The following is a 17088-nucleotide window of genomic DNA, read 5'->3' on the forward strand; positions in this document are numbered from 1 at the left end:
TTTAACTTCAAGCCTATCAACTCCCGAGACTAGGCTGGTGTAACCGATGTGAAATATCTAGCTAGTTAGCGGGGTGCGCGCTAATAGTGTTTCAATCGGTGACGTCACTCGCTCTGAGACCTTGTAGTTGTTACCCTTGCTTTGCAAGGGCCACGGCTTTTGTGGAGCGATGGGCAACGATGCTTCGAGGGTGGCTGTTGTCGATGTGTCCCTGGTTCGAGCCCAGGTAGGGGCGAGGAAAGGAAGCTATACTGTTACACTGGCAATACTAAAGTGCCTATAAGAACATCCAATAATCAAAGGTATATGAAATACAAATGGTATAGAGAGAAATAGTCCTATAATTCCTATAATAACTACAACCTAAAACGTCTTACCTGGGAATATTGAAGACTCATTTTAAAAGAAACCACCAGCTTTCATATGTTCTCATGTTCTGAGCAAGGAACTTAAACGTTAGCTTTCTTACATGGCACATATTGCACTTTTACTTTCTTCTCCAACACTTTGTTTTTGCATTATTTAAACCAAATTGAACAGGTTTCATTGTTTATTTGAGGCTAAATTGATTTTATTGATGTATTATATTAAGTTAAAATAAAAGTGTTCATTCAGTATTGTTGTAATTGTCATTATTACAAATAAATAAATAGGCAGATTAATCGGTATCGGCTTTTTTTGATCCTCCAATAATCGGTATCTGCGTTAAAAATCATAATTGGTCGACCTCTAATTGATATAGATGCAGAAAAACAGAAAGGGGCAAACGTAAAAAGGACAAAATACATGAACTTGTCTACAAATATATTTAAATGAAATGACAGCAATATTCCATCCCGGAATATAGTTTTTACTTTCTTCTACTTTAGTTAATTGGAATGTCTGTGCTCCTCTTTTTCACCTCTTCTCTTTGGCTCTCTTACAGTAAGTATCACATTTTTTCCATGTCCAAGGCTACCTCTTTACAATGAAATTGGTGCCATAAATCTATGACTCACATACACAAGATACACGTGGACATGTTGTATTTTAAATATGTGGTGGTGGAGTGGTAGCCTGAGGGAACACACTGAATGTGTTATGAAATGTAATGTCACGTAGTATTTTAAACTGCATGTAACTGTCTTATGCTGCTGGGCCCCAGGAAGAGTAGCTAATGGGGATCCATAATAAATACTAACACATATCCAAGCACATTGTTAAAAATCCTTGTTTTTTTTTAAGTCAAACTTCCAATGAACATGAGTCATTGTTATTGTCAAACAGCCATCTGATTGTCCTGCTGAGTTGATGAACTTTGCTTTTGTTGGGTGTTCATTCTCGGCTGTGTTCTGGCCCCCACAGACACGCTGTCAACACAACCGAAGACTGGAGACAGACAACCATACACATGATAGGTTTGTCATATTGGACATGTCATAAATCAACAACACCCAGAACAACGAGATTTATCGAAATACTATTTGTTAAATGCTGGACATATGCATCATTAAAGCACTATTGAAATACACTCTCTCATGTTTAACCAACTCCAAAAGAGTAAAGTGAAATTTATCTTCCCCCTCAGATTTTCTTTGTTTCTCTACCCTACTTTCTCTCTATTGTACCTTTAACAAATAGGTGTAGCTGGCCTATATTTGCTGTATGGAACAAATACAGGAAGTGGCTGCCTACGAATACAAAGAATGGGAGAGAGGATAGCGGGGCAGTAGTTGACTCAAGCACCCAGGAGTTTGTGAAGTAGCCAGTTGTCAAATGACACTGTTGAAGTGTTTTCCGAAACTCTAGACACAGAAGTAAACCGGGTCAATGGCTGTAAGCGCACTACTCTGTGGGCTTAACACAAACTGGAGCTACGAGCACATACAGTGCATTCGGAAAGTATTCAGACCACTTGACTTTTTCCACATTTTGTTACGTTACAGCCTTATTCTAAAATTGAATACATCGTTTTCCCCCCTCAATCTATACACAATGCCCCATAATGACAGCGCAAAAACAGGTTAAGAAATGTTTGCAAATTTATATGTAAGAAAACCCCGGAAATATCACATTTACATAAGTATTCAGACCCTTTACTCAATACTTTGTTAAAGCACCTTTGGCAGCAACTACAGCCTTGAGTCTTCTTGGGTACAAGCATGGAACACCTGTACTTGGGGAATTTCTCCCATTCTTCTCTGCCGATCCTCTTGGAAGGTGACCCTTCACCCCAGTCTTAGGTCCTGAGAGCTCTGCAGCAGGTTTTCATCAAGAATCTCAGTATTTTTCTCCTATCATCTTTCCATCGATCCTGACTTGACTCCCAGTCCCTGCCGCTGAAAAACACCCCCACAGAATGATGCTGCCACCACCATCCTTCACCGTAGGGATGATGCCAGGTATCCTCTTCGCATTTAGGCCGAAGCGTTCAATCTTGGTTTCATCAGACCAGAGAATCTTGTTTCTCATGGTCAGAGTCCGTTAGGTGCATCTTTGCAAACTCTTTAACTGAAAAGTGCCTTCTGTCTGGCCACTAACATAAAGGTCAAATTGGTGGAGTGCTGCAGAGATGGGAGAACATTCCAGATGGACAACCATCTCCACAGAGGAACTCCGGAGCTCTGATGAGTGACCATTGGGTTCCTGGCCACCTCCCTGACTAAGGCCCTTCTCCCCTGATTGCTCAGTTTGGCCGGGGGGCCAGCTCTAGGAAGAGTCTTGGTGGTTCCAAACTTCTTCCATTTCAGAATGATGGAGGCCACTGTGTTCCTGCGGACTTTCAATGCGACAGAGTTTTTTTGGTACCCTTCCCCAGATCTGTGCCTCGTCACAATCCTGTCTCGGAGCCCGACTTCATGGCTTGGTTTATGCTCTGACATGCACTGTCAACTGTGGGACCATATATAGACAGGTGTGTACACCTTTCCAAATCTAGTCAAATCAATTGAATTTACCACAGCTGGACTCCAATCAAGTTGAAGAAACATCAAGGATGATCAATGAAAACAGGATGCACCTGAGCTCAATTTCAAGTCTCATAGCAAAGGGTCTGAATACTTACGTAAATAAGGTATCTGTTTTTTATTTGAGTAAATTTGCAAACATTTCTAAAAACCTGTTTTTCACTTTGTCATTATAGGGTATTGCGTGTAGATTGATGAGGAATTTTTATTTATTTAATCCTTTTTAGAATAAGGCTGTAACGTAAGAAAATGTGGAAAAAGGGAAGGGGTCTGAATACTTTCAGAATGCACTGCATGTCAGACTTTTGTCTAAGTGATACATTGACGTCTCTTTTAGGAATCAAACCTATGAATCTAAACCACCACAACAAGGAAGTGTTGAAATGCCCTTCCTCACTTTCCATTGTAGAAGCTTGAGACTGAATCCTAGCTTTGTTTGAGAGCATCAACTCTTAACATTTTCAAGTATTTCTCAAAGTCAGACAGGAATAGATAAGACATTTTAGTCAAGGGTTCAACTCAAGCATCGATTAAAGGTAGACCATCTTGTTCAGTAATGTACATTTTATCACCCAACAAATGCCATATGTTCCATAAATGGGACAACACTTACATTCTTCAATACAACATTAAGGGGGGAAAAAAGGCCAATATGCATTATGATGGGGGAATGATTCTGCCTGCGTCAGGCTAGAGCAAAGCCAATCACAATGGACACCAGAGGCAATAGAGGCCCCTTGGGTCCAAAGACACTGCGTGCGCTTTCGAAAGTGGTCCCCTGACACATATTGGTGGATCATCTCCTTGTTACTCCTCTGCAGTCAAATCATTCCCCAATCATAATGCATGTCACACTGAAGCCTGCCACACAAGCCCATCAGAATAGGCATGAAATACACAGGAGGCCTTTAGCTGAGAAGGACTAAACCTGTTGGACTGTGATATTCATAAATGAAACAAATAGTTGGATGACGCCTTTTGTGTTTTCAAATCCCACTTTATATTGAGGCTTTAACGGCATTCGTAACCAGATCAGGTCCTGTTGCAAATACAGTCGACATCATTCACATGTAATCCTATAGTACTCCTGCTGTTTCTTTGCCCTAGCCTGAGGCAGGCAGACATAGCGCACCTGACTTAATCCAATCTGGATCCCTTTCAGGGACAATCTCCAGGTAAAAGTTGCCCTCAGGCACAGATCTAACATCAGCTTATCCTGCTTGACTCCTTACCGTAACCATTAGGGGGAGGAAACACTAAGGGGCAGATTCATCCTACTCCATATATCGTGTGGTTAAGGCTGGCGACCTGCCACTCTACCAAAAGGTCACAATATTTTCAGTAATTAATTAAACATGTGCCATCTAAGGCACATGCATCACCTCCAACAGACACCACAACCCCTCTAGCGTCTCTCTATCCCCTCTAGCGTCTCTCTACCCCCTCTAGCGTCTCTCTACCCCCTCTAGCGTCTCTCTACCCCCTCTAGCGTCTCTCTACCCCCTCTAGCGTCTCTCTACCCCCTCTAGCGTCTCTCTACCCCCTCTAGCGTCTCTCTACCCCCTCTAGCGTCTCTCTACCCCCTCTAGCGTCTCTCTACCCCCTCTAGCGTCTCTCTACCCCCTCTAGCGTCTCTATAGACCCTATTCTATAGTGCAGCGGTTCCCAAACGTTTTATAGTCCCATACCCCTTCAAACATTCAACCTCCAGCTGCGTACCCCCTCTAGCACCAGAGTCAGCACACTCTCAAATGTGTTTTGCCATCATTGTAAGCGTGCCAAACACACACACACTATTCAATACATTTATTAAAAATAAGAATGAGTGTGAGTTGTCACAACCCGGCTTGTGGGAAGTGACAGAGCTCTTATAGGAACAGGGCACAAATAATAATCAATAATTTTGCTCTTTATGTAACCATCTTACATTTTGAACCTTATTTGTTCATCAAAAATTGTGAAGAACTCCCCACAGGTTAATGAGAAGGGTGTGCTTGAAAGGCTGCACATAACTCTGCAATGTTGGGTTGTATTGGAGAGAGTCTCAGTCTAAAATAACTTAATACAGGCAAATTTTCATGCTAGTGGGTGCCGAGAATCCACTCTCACATAGGTACATGGTTGCAAAGGGCAACCCTATTCTGAGCCCTTTCTGCGCTCAGAAACTCTAGTTTAATGTGGTTTAAGAATTTAAATATAAAACTAAGATAATTTTTATTTATTTTTTATAAATACATACACTTTTTATTTGGCATAACCCCAACTAAATTGCACGTACCACTGGGGGTTTGGGAATAATAATACCTGCCATAGTGTATATAACATGTATAAACCCTAATGTCTATAAACTGTGTACTATACTATTGATCAACCCTATAGTAGAGATAACTTCAGTAATTTTTTCCAATTAAGATTTTTCAACAATGTAATGGTCTAGGGGTCAGTGAGATGCATGCATCTTATTAGGATCAGTTCAAAGGCCAATAGACGGCAGGGTACATATCACAGTACTGAAACCAATTTTGCACTGGTTGGTTATGTTACAAATATTGTACCTACAATTGGACTTTAGTTCGAGGGCCCGATGAGGTTGTCTTAGTCAGCTATTTAAATTTAAAAAACTTTATTCTAATTAATTTACTTGTTTAAATTAAACATCTAGATATATTTTTTCTTCAGAGTATCAGAAAATAGGTGCATGAGAAGGAAACATTTTACTATGGACTCAAAAGATAGCAACATGCACTTCATGACCCGTCAGTTATTTTTGAAAGAACAGGATTCCCTTCTTTGGCTCCATGGATAACACACATACTGTATGCAGGTTGCAAGAGCTGCACAAAAATACTGTACGTTTAATATAAGAACCAGTTCAAACTTACAAACTTCCTCTCCTTGGAAGACTCAGCTCCTTCTGTAAATGAAAAAAAAAGGGAAAAAAGATGAGGACAAAATATATCAAATGTTGACACAGTGACACAGAATCTTTGTTAAACAGCATGACATCAAACCTGAAAACACTTTAAGATGTTAAATGGATGCTTTGTATTGACAGACCTACATATAGGTCATAGATTGACATTCAGACAGTGTGACTAGCCTTTCCAGCGACAATGGATCATTTATTTTATTAGCTACCTCTGCCACTTAAATGGAATGTGCATTATTTGTCATTATCATTTAAATAAAAAATAAATAAAAGCGATGACCTGCGCACGCACGCAGACATACCACCCTGTCTGAGTGTCCATTCATCCACTCCCAAAGCATAAATTCACTTTCTTGGCTCCAGACGCTGACCCAGTTTCTGCGTCCCTCGAGAAAAAAGCACTGGTTCACAAAGTTAATAATGAACCAATTCACACTCTCGTCAGAGGCCATATGCAAATCACAGAATTACTGTGCCTCAGAAGAGGAAAAATGGCTAATTGCTTGACCATTACAAGCATAGACAAAGCTTTGTCTCAGGAAAACAATGACATAAGCTACAGTAAGCTCCAGCCGGGGTTTGTACTGTACCGTAGCAGTCCCTACAACGGGGGAAAAGATCAACGACAATACTTTAATTGATTGGCCACCTTGAGCGGATTAAGCACTTTGATCCATGCCAGCTTTGTATTTATTGTACCCGTCAATGAATGTGAAAACTGTATAATAAGCATTTGCGTAAATATTTATCCTGAATGTTTCATTCATCAATTGAGATGGATCTGAATATGTTTACAGGCTATGTTGAATCCACAGAAATCACACCCTTTTTATTGGACAAAAACTGCCTCGATTCCCTTTAAATATTCACATCTGTATATATCATAAAAGCAGTGTGTTCATCATTATGCACAGTTTGAATACTGCACCTTTAAAAGCAGGCCTCAATGTGTTGAAAAACGCAATAAAAGTTAAGAGGTTTCCCAAAAATGCACACCAAGCTATGCAGTGTGCACTTGGGGAAATGCAATAGTATTAATATACCAGCAGAGGGGAGCATTTACAGTGAAGAGGTGCTGTCATTTCCTGATATGGTCAATGGCTGGATAGGGACTGCTGCGGTGAATGTGTTTACTAACCAAACCAGCCTGTAACTACACAGAGCAAGTGAACAGAATATATTTGAATTGTGACTATGGAACTGCACTGAGGTGTACATACATATGTTGGCTTTATACTAAATCAAAACATGACAAAAACAAAGTGATTAACCAGTCAGAACTAGCCAATGGCAATGCAGATTACACAGTAAGCAACCAATCGATTAAACACAGGATATGACATCATGGAACACCCTGCTTTTTCGCTTCTAGAAACTTTTTAACATATAACACTTTTTTTGGAAAAAGCATTGAAAGGCAGCCTGACATGAGTAAGTGCTAGTTTCCCTATATAATTCAAAGCATTAATTCACATACAAGTAAACCATGTAGTGTCAAATCCACAGACAACGGTTTGAGGTTAGACCCCAGATTAATACCAAGGATTTGCAACAAAAACAGGGAATTTTAGGAAGATGTATTAAAAATGCCAATCAATATATCTAAAGTTAGGGAATGTTCAGGTTTGTTTTCAAAGGTCTGACTTTAAAAAAAGGGAATTGGAGCAAGACAAGCTTGCGGAAAAACTTAACCGTAAAAAACCCATAATTACAAAGCGAAAACAGGTTTAGACAATTTTGCAAATGCATAATTATTTTTTATTTTTTTTTTAAACGTATTTATACAAGTATTCAGAATCTTTGCCATGATATTTAAAAATGAGCTCAGGAGCATCCTGTTTCCATTGATCATCCTTGAGATGTTTCTACAACTTGGAGTCAACCTGTGGTAAATTCAATTGATTGGACATGATTTGGAAAGGCAGACACCTGTCTATATAAGGTCTCACAGTTGACATTGCATGTCAGAGCAAAAACCATGCAATGAGGTCGAAGGAATTGTCCATAGAGCTCCGAGACACGATCGTGTCGAGGAAAAGATCTGGGAAAGGGTACCAAAAAATGTCTGCGGCATTGAAGGTCCCCAAGAACACAGTGACCTCCATCATTCTTAAATGGAAAAAGTTTGGAACCACCGAGACTCTTCCTAGAGCTGGCCGCTCAGCCAAACTGAGCAATCGGGGGAGAAGAGCCTTAGGCAGGGAGGTGACGAAGAACCTGATGGTCACTGACAGAGCTCCAGAGTTCCTCTGTGGAGATGGGAGAACCTTCCAGAAGGACAACCATCTCTGCAGCACTTCACCAATCAGGCCTTTATGGTAGAAGAGCCAGATGGAAGCCACTCCTCAGTAAAAGGCACATGGCAGCCCGCTTGGAGTTTCCTTTAGGCATTCTCAAGACCATGAGAAACAATATTCTCTGGTCTGATGAGATGAACAGTGCAAAGTACAGAGAGGTCCTTGATAAAAACCTGCTCCAGAGCACTCAGTCCCTCAGACTGGGGAAAAGCTTCACAAGGTTGAACAGTTGAATTATGAAAACACCCTGCCTGTCTCCAACTGTTTGAAAAGCATGTTAGCCTGTCCACTTTGTTCAGACGTTGAAATCAAGTGGCCTACCGTATTTCTCAGAATGAAAACAAGTTGGCAGTTCCTTATATAAGGATTAGCTGGCTAATCACTAGCAAGTGGACTTGAGAGATTGATGAGACCGGTGTTAATTTTATCTATATCTTAATGCCTGCAACAAAAAGTTTGTTATTATTAGTAAAATGCACATAATGCACGGTTCTAGCTTAAAGGGCATTTTCATAGACTTGAAAGCAAGATGAGTGACTATTGCAAAAACAAAAAAGCAGGTCAAACTATTTTGATTCATAATTTAATTAATTTGTGGAAGGCTTATGCTATGTATAACTTCACAATCTCTGAATTCCTTAGATTATTTGCCTGTTTGAAATGCAGCATATTTGACCTTTAAAATTGTACAAAAATGCTATTTAGAGAAAACATTAAAAAAAATTGATATATCATGAATTGCCCATAAATTTGGGGGAGCAAATCTAGATGTGATTTTTAGGCCATATCTCCCAGCCTTAACTACCACACATGACAATTACAGGACTAAAACCCGAACAATTCCATTTGTAACTCGTTTCATACCAAACCCCTTCTGCAGTATGTCACTGCACTAAACAATCATACTCAACAATACCTAAAATAACAATGGTTGAAGAAATACATAGAGTAAGTGTGAGGTCCCTTTGTCAGAGATGAGACAGCAGTGTTTAAAGAGATGTCTTTAAAGGTTCTTCTAGTCAGCAGAAAATTAACTAAGCCCCTCTCCCCATTGCCATCAATTAGAGCTGAATGTCTGCCCCCCTGTGCTGGCTCCTGTGCACCCAGGACACCATTTCATTGGCTAACATGACCGCGGTTCACATCGCTAATTACAAGAAGGGAATGAGTTAACGCTAATGTGAATTCTAACCAATTACAGCATCGCAAATCACAGTGGGCATCTACTGTCCGGTCTAGCTCGTTCACTGACACACTGCTATGACAAATCCTGGTAAAAACCTGTGGAGATTACCCTTAAGATTCAAAGTACATACTGTAGACTTAGGCCTACTGTGAATTGTGACAACACATTTTACATTAAAGTCATGACTATATCCCTTACAGAAGTTGGTCTACTGACAAAGACCTTTGGTGTGAGAAAACTTTATTTTTTTTCACTGGGTTGTGTTTGAAGAAATAAACTGAAGACGCGCGTCCTGTTTATTCTACTTAGTCACATCTAATACTGTGAGACAGAGTACGCAAAACTCAAACAGTGCAAATGGTGCTATTTCTGAAAGCAAACACCCCTGTGAGCATGCAAGCTAGACTACACCATATGGTGTGAAGACACATCAGTGTGCATGAAACCACTGCGGGGTGCGACATGGTACTCATAACAGAACACCCAGACAACCACACTGAATAGCAGTCAGACTGCAGCTTCCACGCTAAGAAAAACTATCAATATTCTCAATAGGGAACAAAAACTTGATCTGATACTAGGCAACAGGCAACATTCAAAGTGAACCCTCAAAGTTAAGCATGAGTGAGAATGGAAAACTATCAAAGGAAAGTTACACTTGATCCAAAACCTACTAAACAACGTGTGAAGAGTGAACCCTCAAAGTTAAACATGAATGGGTAAGAAAGACTGCCTATATTACCCAAACAGAAGAAAAAGGTGATCCATAACAATAGTAATATGGGTGATATCATAATACCACCTAGAAGTCCTAGACAAAACAGTCATTCAAAATGGACCCTCAAAGTTGAGCTTGAATGAGTAAGAAAAACTATCAATATTCTCCAATGGGAAGAAAAACTTGATCCAAAACATGACCTTAATCTCCTAGACATTGAACAGAATGAAGAGTGAACCATCACTGTTAAGCATGAATGTTAAAACAAAGGATCAGTCTCCAAAGGGATGAAAGATGCATTCAAAACATCCACTATCCTAACCAAGTGGTTTACTGTGACGCTCACTTCATAGAATTTGCTGTGATATTGGACTGCAGTTCACTGACTGACCGCATTTTAATCCATAGTTTATTTCAGCATTCCTCTCATCCAACATTGCTGAAAGTTATTATGGATAGGTTTTTCTGTAGCTAATGTGGGAGCACAGTATGATGCAGAAGTTGTCCTTCTCCCATCCCTCCTACTGATGTCATAAAGGAGGGGGATTAATGACTTGTGTGTTGCCCTGTGATTGGCTAAGCTCCTGCTGTGTCTGGGGTCAGATTGGATGACCTATGACGTTTAGGTTCGTGCCGGGGGGTCTGTCAGAGAGACTAGGGTCATGCGGCGCCTCTATTGCGCTCTCATCTACAGAGTAATGACAAGGCGGGGGTGGAGAGTCTGGGGAGAGACTTGACTGAAGAGACTGGGATAAGGGTAGGATAAGGCTGGCGCAGATATTGACAATAGAAGGACCCAGAGCCTACAACTGCTCCTGGTCTCCCAAGGATTGCCCAAGATCCAACCTTACTTAACTGTTGAGACAAGCCAGCAGAGGGATGCAGGGTGGTATGGTCAATCTATGAATGGTCACTTGCTGAAGGACAAAGAGTAGACTAGGTCAAAGCTAAAACCTTATTGGAAATCTTGTCATGTCTAGATGGTATGACAGTGGAATATGGCAGCTAGATGTACAATGCCACAAGTTCTTATCCACCGTTACATTCCTAATGTTAATCACTAGCTGAAAACTATTTGGACTGAAATATTTAAACATTTTAAGATAAACAAATTGTTAGATTTACATGATTAATAATCATGAATATTATCCATGATTATTCCAATGCCTCTAAACTATGTCCACAGAATATCATAAAATTAGCAATTCAAGAGTAAGCTGTTGCCAATCCATTTTCTACACTTTCTCAGCTCCTGGTAGGGTGAAATAGCCAGCTATCACACTGTGCAGGCTGCAGACTGTTGACTGAACACATAAGAACTCTTGTCAGTTTACAGTTGTTTTTAACTCCTGCTTCCTCCATCTCTCACTGAGAAAAACAGACTTCAAACGAGGATGTTGTGTTACTGAATAAAAACATCTATAAAAGTATCAGTCAAACGTTCCACAGGCTTAATCTGCAGAAAAGTAATATCACATACATACAGTGAATCTACTTGACAAACTGTTTTGGGCTTAGTCTTCATAAAGCACAAGTGAGGATCTGTTTTACTTGTGCCAATAGGCTTACTAAAAATAAAACAAGCTGTGAAGAGTCTTGCCACCGTGTCTCATCGAGCCACCTGTTCGATGTTAATGTTAAGTGTTGGCCGTATATAACATTTTCATGAGAGGGCGATGAACAGTACCTCGTAATGCCATATACTGCTAGAAAGCTTACATTTTCGGCTTTTTGGAAATAGTCATAATTTATCTTAGAGTTGTATGCACTTTTGTACTAGTATGAACTAACATAGTAAATAAATCCTATGAAAAAAACTCCATTTCATACGCTAGTAACAACCTATTCATAACAAATGGGGGTAATCTACATAGTTATACTCACAACCAAATGTACATTTGACATGCTATAAGATTTCAGCTACCTTATTACTCTAATAATTTTTTTATATAGTTATTAGCGGTCTGCCTTATTTCCTGGTGCACAGCCTTCATTCATACTTCTCTCCCTCCCCACGTTAACGTAGCAGAGTTGGCTAGCTACTCTACGGATTCGCTACGATCTTATCTTTCATCTAATATAAAGTTTGTCCATCTGCGAACACAAAGTGGTTTTGGTTCACATCTACAAATAGTTTTTTTTTTTAAATACAAAAATGGATAAAATCATGTGTTTGTCTAAGAACAATGGGACACGATGCGGGAGAATCAGCATTCCAGTGCTACGTGCATGTGACGCTGTTGCGAACCCCTTCCCCCAAAAATTGATAGAGCCCAAACAGTGAATACGTATTAAGGCGGGACTCCCAAGCCTCCAATGTTTGTGGATATGTAACCTGATACCCCAGGGTCTTGCAAAACGTACTCAAAGATGGTTAGGTATAAAGATATGTAGAAACTGTTTCTCCAATAGAAATCCCCGACCACACTTGTAGAAGATGTTGGCTAAGTAAGCTCGTGTGCAGTAGCACGTCATCGGTTCAGTCATCTCGCGCCGAACTGCGCATGTGCAGATCAAAGTAACTCATTTGATATAAAGTTGCTTTTGACAACAATGACAACATATCAGTTTGTCACTTTCATGAGGTTGGAGTAATAACATGTTCAGCTATTTAAGACATTGGCTCAAATCTGGGTTATGCCTTTAGAGTTCGAGAAAATGAACAACTAAGGAATAGTTTTTTGAATTCTCAAACCCTGGTCTGGTTTGCTGGCTCTGTGCTTCACAGCTCTGTATGGGTTTTGACTGACAGACATTCTGAACTTGAGCACAGCACATGACAAGAAGTTGCCCCATCCCTCCCTTTCATTGGACAACTTTTGCAAATGTTTTGTTGTCTGAGTGAGGGAAATGTAAATTAAGAGGACTATGTATTTTGAAAGATTGAGGATTATAATAAATACTGCTTTTGATGTCATACAAGCAAGCAAAAACACCCGTTAGTCCAAATTATGCATATCACATTTCCATATCATAAAACTAATGTCAGATACAGTGTCAACGTTTATGATCACTATGTTTGACGTACATTTACAAGATGACATGTCATACTCTGGGTTGTTCTGAACAGAATGAGCTCGTTTGTCTATTGTGAAGAAAATTTGTCGCCGAACACGCACCTTAATGCACTCTAATCCTTTCTACGATTACAAAATTACAATCCGTTTCTCTGAATTGCCTTGTGAAAGCCTAACACTAAGATCCTTCTTCATAATTTAGCTAGTTGGCAATAGAACAAGCTTTCAAATGATTCCCACCTGACCCAGGTTGCGATTTATAAATGGGTAGTTTTTTAATTACGTGGACTTCACTGTACCACGTTCAGTCTTGCTTCTGAAGAATTTTATGGTCATAACTTTATTCTCAATATAAAAAACTGCTTCTAGCTCAAGTAAGAGCAGCGTTTTGATGACGAACATGGTCATTTGTGTTCCTGTTGCCATTTAAGGCTGCCATGGCGTAAAAGTAATGATGCTAAAATATGTCCAATCTAGTCAAAGTGAAAAGGAAAACAGATGAGTTCATGTTTGACTAACCTTCATCCTCATACCTTAGCAAATTCTGCCAAAAACAAGAAGTGGTTGCTAACAGGCAGTATATAGGAGTATCCTATACACTGGGGCAGCAGGTAGCCTAGGGGTTAGAGTGTTGGACTAGTAACCGAAAGGTTGCTAGATTGAATCCCCGAGCTGACAAGGTCAAAATCTGTCATTCTGCCCCAAACAAGGCAGTTAAACTATTGTTCCTAGGCCATCATTGTAAATAAGAATGTTCTTAACTGACTTGCCTAATTAAATAAAGGTTAAATAAAAAATGTAAAAATCCTCTGATGTATTGACAGAAGACTTCAGAGAGACTGAGACAGCGCTTTTATCAACGACCTCCCTCCTGAAACGGTCAGAACCGTGACGCAAAACGATCTCATGAAAGTACATCAGAGTGCTGTATCGAAAAACCATTCACAACTGATGGTAACAGGGATGACTTCAGATGGTTGCATACTCCGCAGGGCCCAATGTCACTGGATGACCGCTGGCGGGAACCATGTCAACTGCAAGACTTGACATCAAAGCAGGCAGTGACTCTTTAAAGACCTTCTTGTGATGCTTTATTAATAATTCCCTTTGATTTTCTCGCTCATCTCAAGATCAAAAGTGCACTTTCTTGGCCTTGGTAAACTGCTGACTTGCAGGATACTAAGAGGAGAAAGCCCAGTTCCTGAAACACAGATAGTGGGGTTGTATGACTGGGTTGAAGGGACGTCACAAAACGACAAGTGCCACAGCCTCAAGGGTTTGCTTTTTCCCAACAACCACTTCTTATGACCTTGTATAACCTGTTGAGGCTGGGGGCGCTGTTGTCACTATTTATGGTAATCGTGTAATTTTTGAAACGGCTTCCTACAAAATTCTTGATCGTACAATATGCATAGTATTATTATTATTGGATAGAAAACAGTCTATAGTTTCTATAGGAGTTGAAATTTTGTCTCTAAGTGGAACAGAACCCATTCTACAGCAATTTCCCTGACATGGAGTCAGATTTCAGAAATTTTGGCCACTGTTCTGGAGTCAGTTTTAAAGCCAATGTTATTCCTATGAGTATACGGACACTGCTTACGTCTTCCCCTGGATGCCTTTACGTGATGACGATTTGAATGGGGTCGATTGCGCGTTCACAGGCACTATAAATTAAAAAACCCTGTAGCTAGTAAGTCTTTTGCAGCTGCGTCATGCGCGTGGAGGACACCGACCCGCACCTGTTCCAAGCATTAGTGTTGGGAGTAATCTTTCTCCGGTCATGTTAAGACTCGTTATAGGAGTTAAAAACATCATAAGGTAGTTAATTTAAAGTGTTTTATAGCAATTTATATCCGTTTAGTGCGATTTTGGGACATTTATTTCTGAAACGCTGTGAATCGCTGGGCTCGCTTCCAGTTCATGCTGAACGCAGTTGGCATCTCCACATGGCAAGAGGACAGCTTTCCACCAAAAGACGATTAGACCCAAGAAAGGATCCTTTGCCCAAGATACTGATGGAAGAACAGCTCAAAGTAGGACATTTTTATTATGATAAATCGTGTTTCTGTCGAAAAATGTTAGTGGCTTAGGACGCCATGTTTTTTGACGTAGCTTCGCTTGGCGCAAACTGTATTGAAAAGTAAGGATAATTTAAAAAATGTAATTCCGCGATTGTATTAAGAATTAAATTGTCTATCAATCGCTGTCCACCCTATATTTTTTAGTCACGTTTATGAGTATTTATGTATACGAGTAGATCACTGTCTAATATGGCGCACGGACATTTTCTCACCAGCTGGGCTACTTTCCCCATTGTCTAACCATGATTTTGGTGGCTAAATATGCACATTTTCGAACAAACTGTATATGCATGTTGTAATGTGATGTTACAGGGGTGTCATCTGAAGAATTCTGAGAAGGTTAGTGAAAAAAATAATATATTTTGGCGATGTTTACGTTATCGCTCACTTTGGCTAGAATTAATGCTGGGGTAATGTTTGCACGTGCTATGCTAATATAACGATTTATTGTGTTTTCGCTGTAAGACACTTAGAAAATCTGAAATATTGTCTGTATTCACAGGATCTGTGTCTTTCGATTAGTGTATGCTGTGTATTTTTACAAAATGTTTGATGATTAGTAAGTAGGTAAACACGTTGCTCTATGTAGTTATTCTAGTCCATTTGTGACGGTGGGTGCAATTGTAACCTATGCCATCTACCTGAAATATGCACATTTTTCTAACAAAACCTATCCCATACCATAAATATGTTATCAGACTGTCATCTGATGAGTTTTTGTCTTGGTTAGGGGCTATAAATATCTTAGTTTAGCCGAATTGGTGATAGCTACTGGTGTTGGTGGACAAATAAAAGATGGTGGATTATGCTAATGTGTTTTTAGGTAATAGATTTACATCTTTACATATTGTGTCTTCCCTGTAAAACATTTTAAAAATCGGACATGTTGGCTGGATTCACAAGATCTGTGTCTTTCATTAGCTTTATTGGACTTTAATGTGTGAAAGTTAAATATTTAAAAAATATATTTTTTTTGAATTTCGCGGCTCTGCCTTTTCAGTGGGGGTGGGGGGGGGGAGTGCCGCTAGCGGCACCCTCATCCTAGACAGGATAACATAGGTAGAAAGTATTAACAGTTAAATTTCACGACAAGAAATCTAAACTACTAGACATTAAGGTATTGTACGTGCTTATAACAAGTCTTATGATGCATTATGATCACAACATAATGTATTATACACAATGAGATGTCTCGACCACTAGATTCTTGAGAGCGAGGTAGTGTGACATGTCGTCAATCCAAATATAACTACACTATGACAGCCTGTGTCTCACACAATCTGTACCAATGTGCCAAGTATTTCACATTAAAAACTGAGATGAGCACAGCACAACACTAAAAGAACGCAACTCTAAAAGTTAATCTCATCAACAAACAATGACAAAAAAGAACCCAGAGAGTTTTTGTGGGAGATGATTGAAAACGGGACATTTTGAGGGTACAGACGAGACAGCTGACATCAAAACGATCTGCGGGAGTTTCCATAGTGTGTGGACATCTCAGCTGGAGTGTTTTCTTGGGGGGGGGGGGCTTTTTTCACTCAGCTGTCAGACCCACAATTACTCAGTATAAGCAATGTGTTTATACCAACACACAAATAATTAATGTTGTGAATAATTATAGGATTCAAAGGCTTTCTGTGTTGATGTAGAATAAAACCTTACGTTTGATTGATGAGTCTGCTCCCAGACAGCCTGTCAGGGATCTCTTTGGTTAAGATGAGTAAATACCGTGAGTAAAACACTAGTGATTCCAGCATCTAATATTTCCACTGACAAGAAAGAAGGCATCATGTTCAAAAGAAACTGATATCCTATCCATGTTAATCATTTCGCCCCACCATTTTTCATACATATCTGAAATCTCTCATTGATCTGAGTGAGATGAGAGATCGGCTCACAATTTTTAAGA

General features: G+C 39.8%; 1 protein-coding gene across 5 annotated transcripts in view; it reads right to left on the reverse strand.

The window, feature by feature from the left end:
* The window catches only part of LOC129818327 (microtubule-associated serine/threonine-protein kinase 3-like), a 170842-nt gene that overhangs the window by 74178 nt on the left and 79576 nt on the right, over positions 1 to 17088 (reverse strand). For all 5 annotated transcript variants that reach the window (XM_055874103.1, XM_055874102.1, XM_055874101.1 and 2 more), the window contains one exon: positions 5828 to 5859. In XM_055874103.1, coding sequence (XP_055730078.1) covers positions 5828 to 5859 — 32 coding nt within the window. The remainder of the gene's footprint in view (positions 1 to 5827; positions 5860 to 17088) is intronic.

This window comes from Salvelinus fontinalis, chromosome 21, assembly GCF_029448725.1.
Source record: "Salvelinus fontinalis isolate EN_2023a chromosome 21, ASM2944872v1, whole genome shotgun sequence".
NCBI classification, from domain to species: Eukaryota; Metazoa; Chordata; class Actinopteri; order Salmoniformes; family Salmonidae; genus Salvelinus; species Salvelinus fontinalis.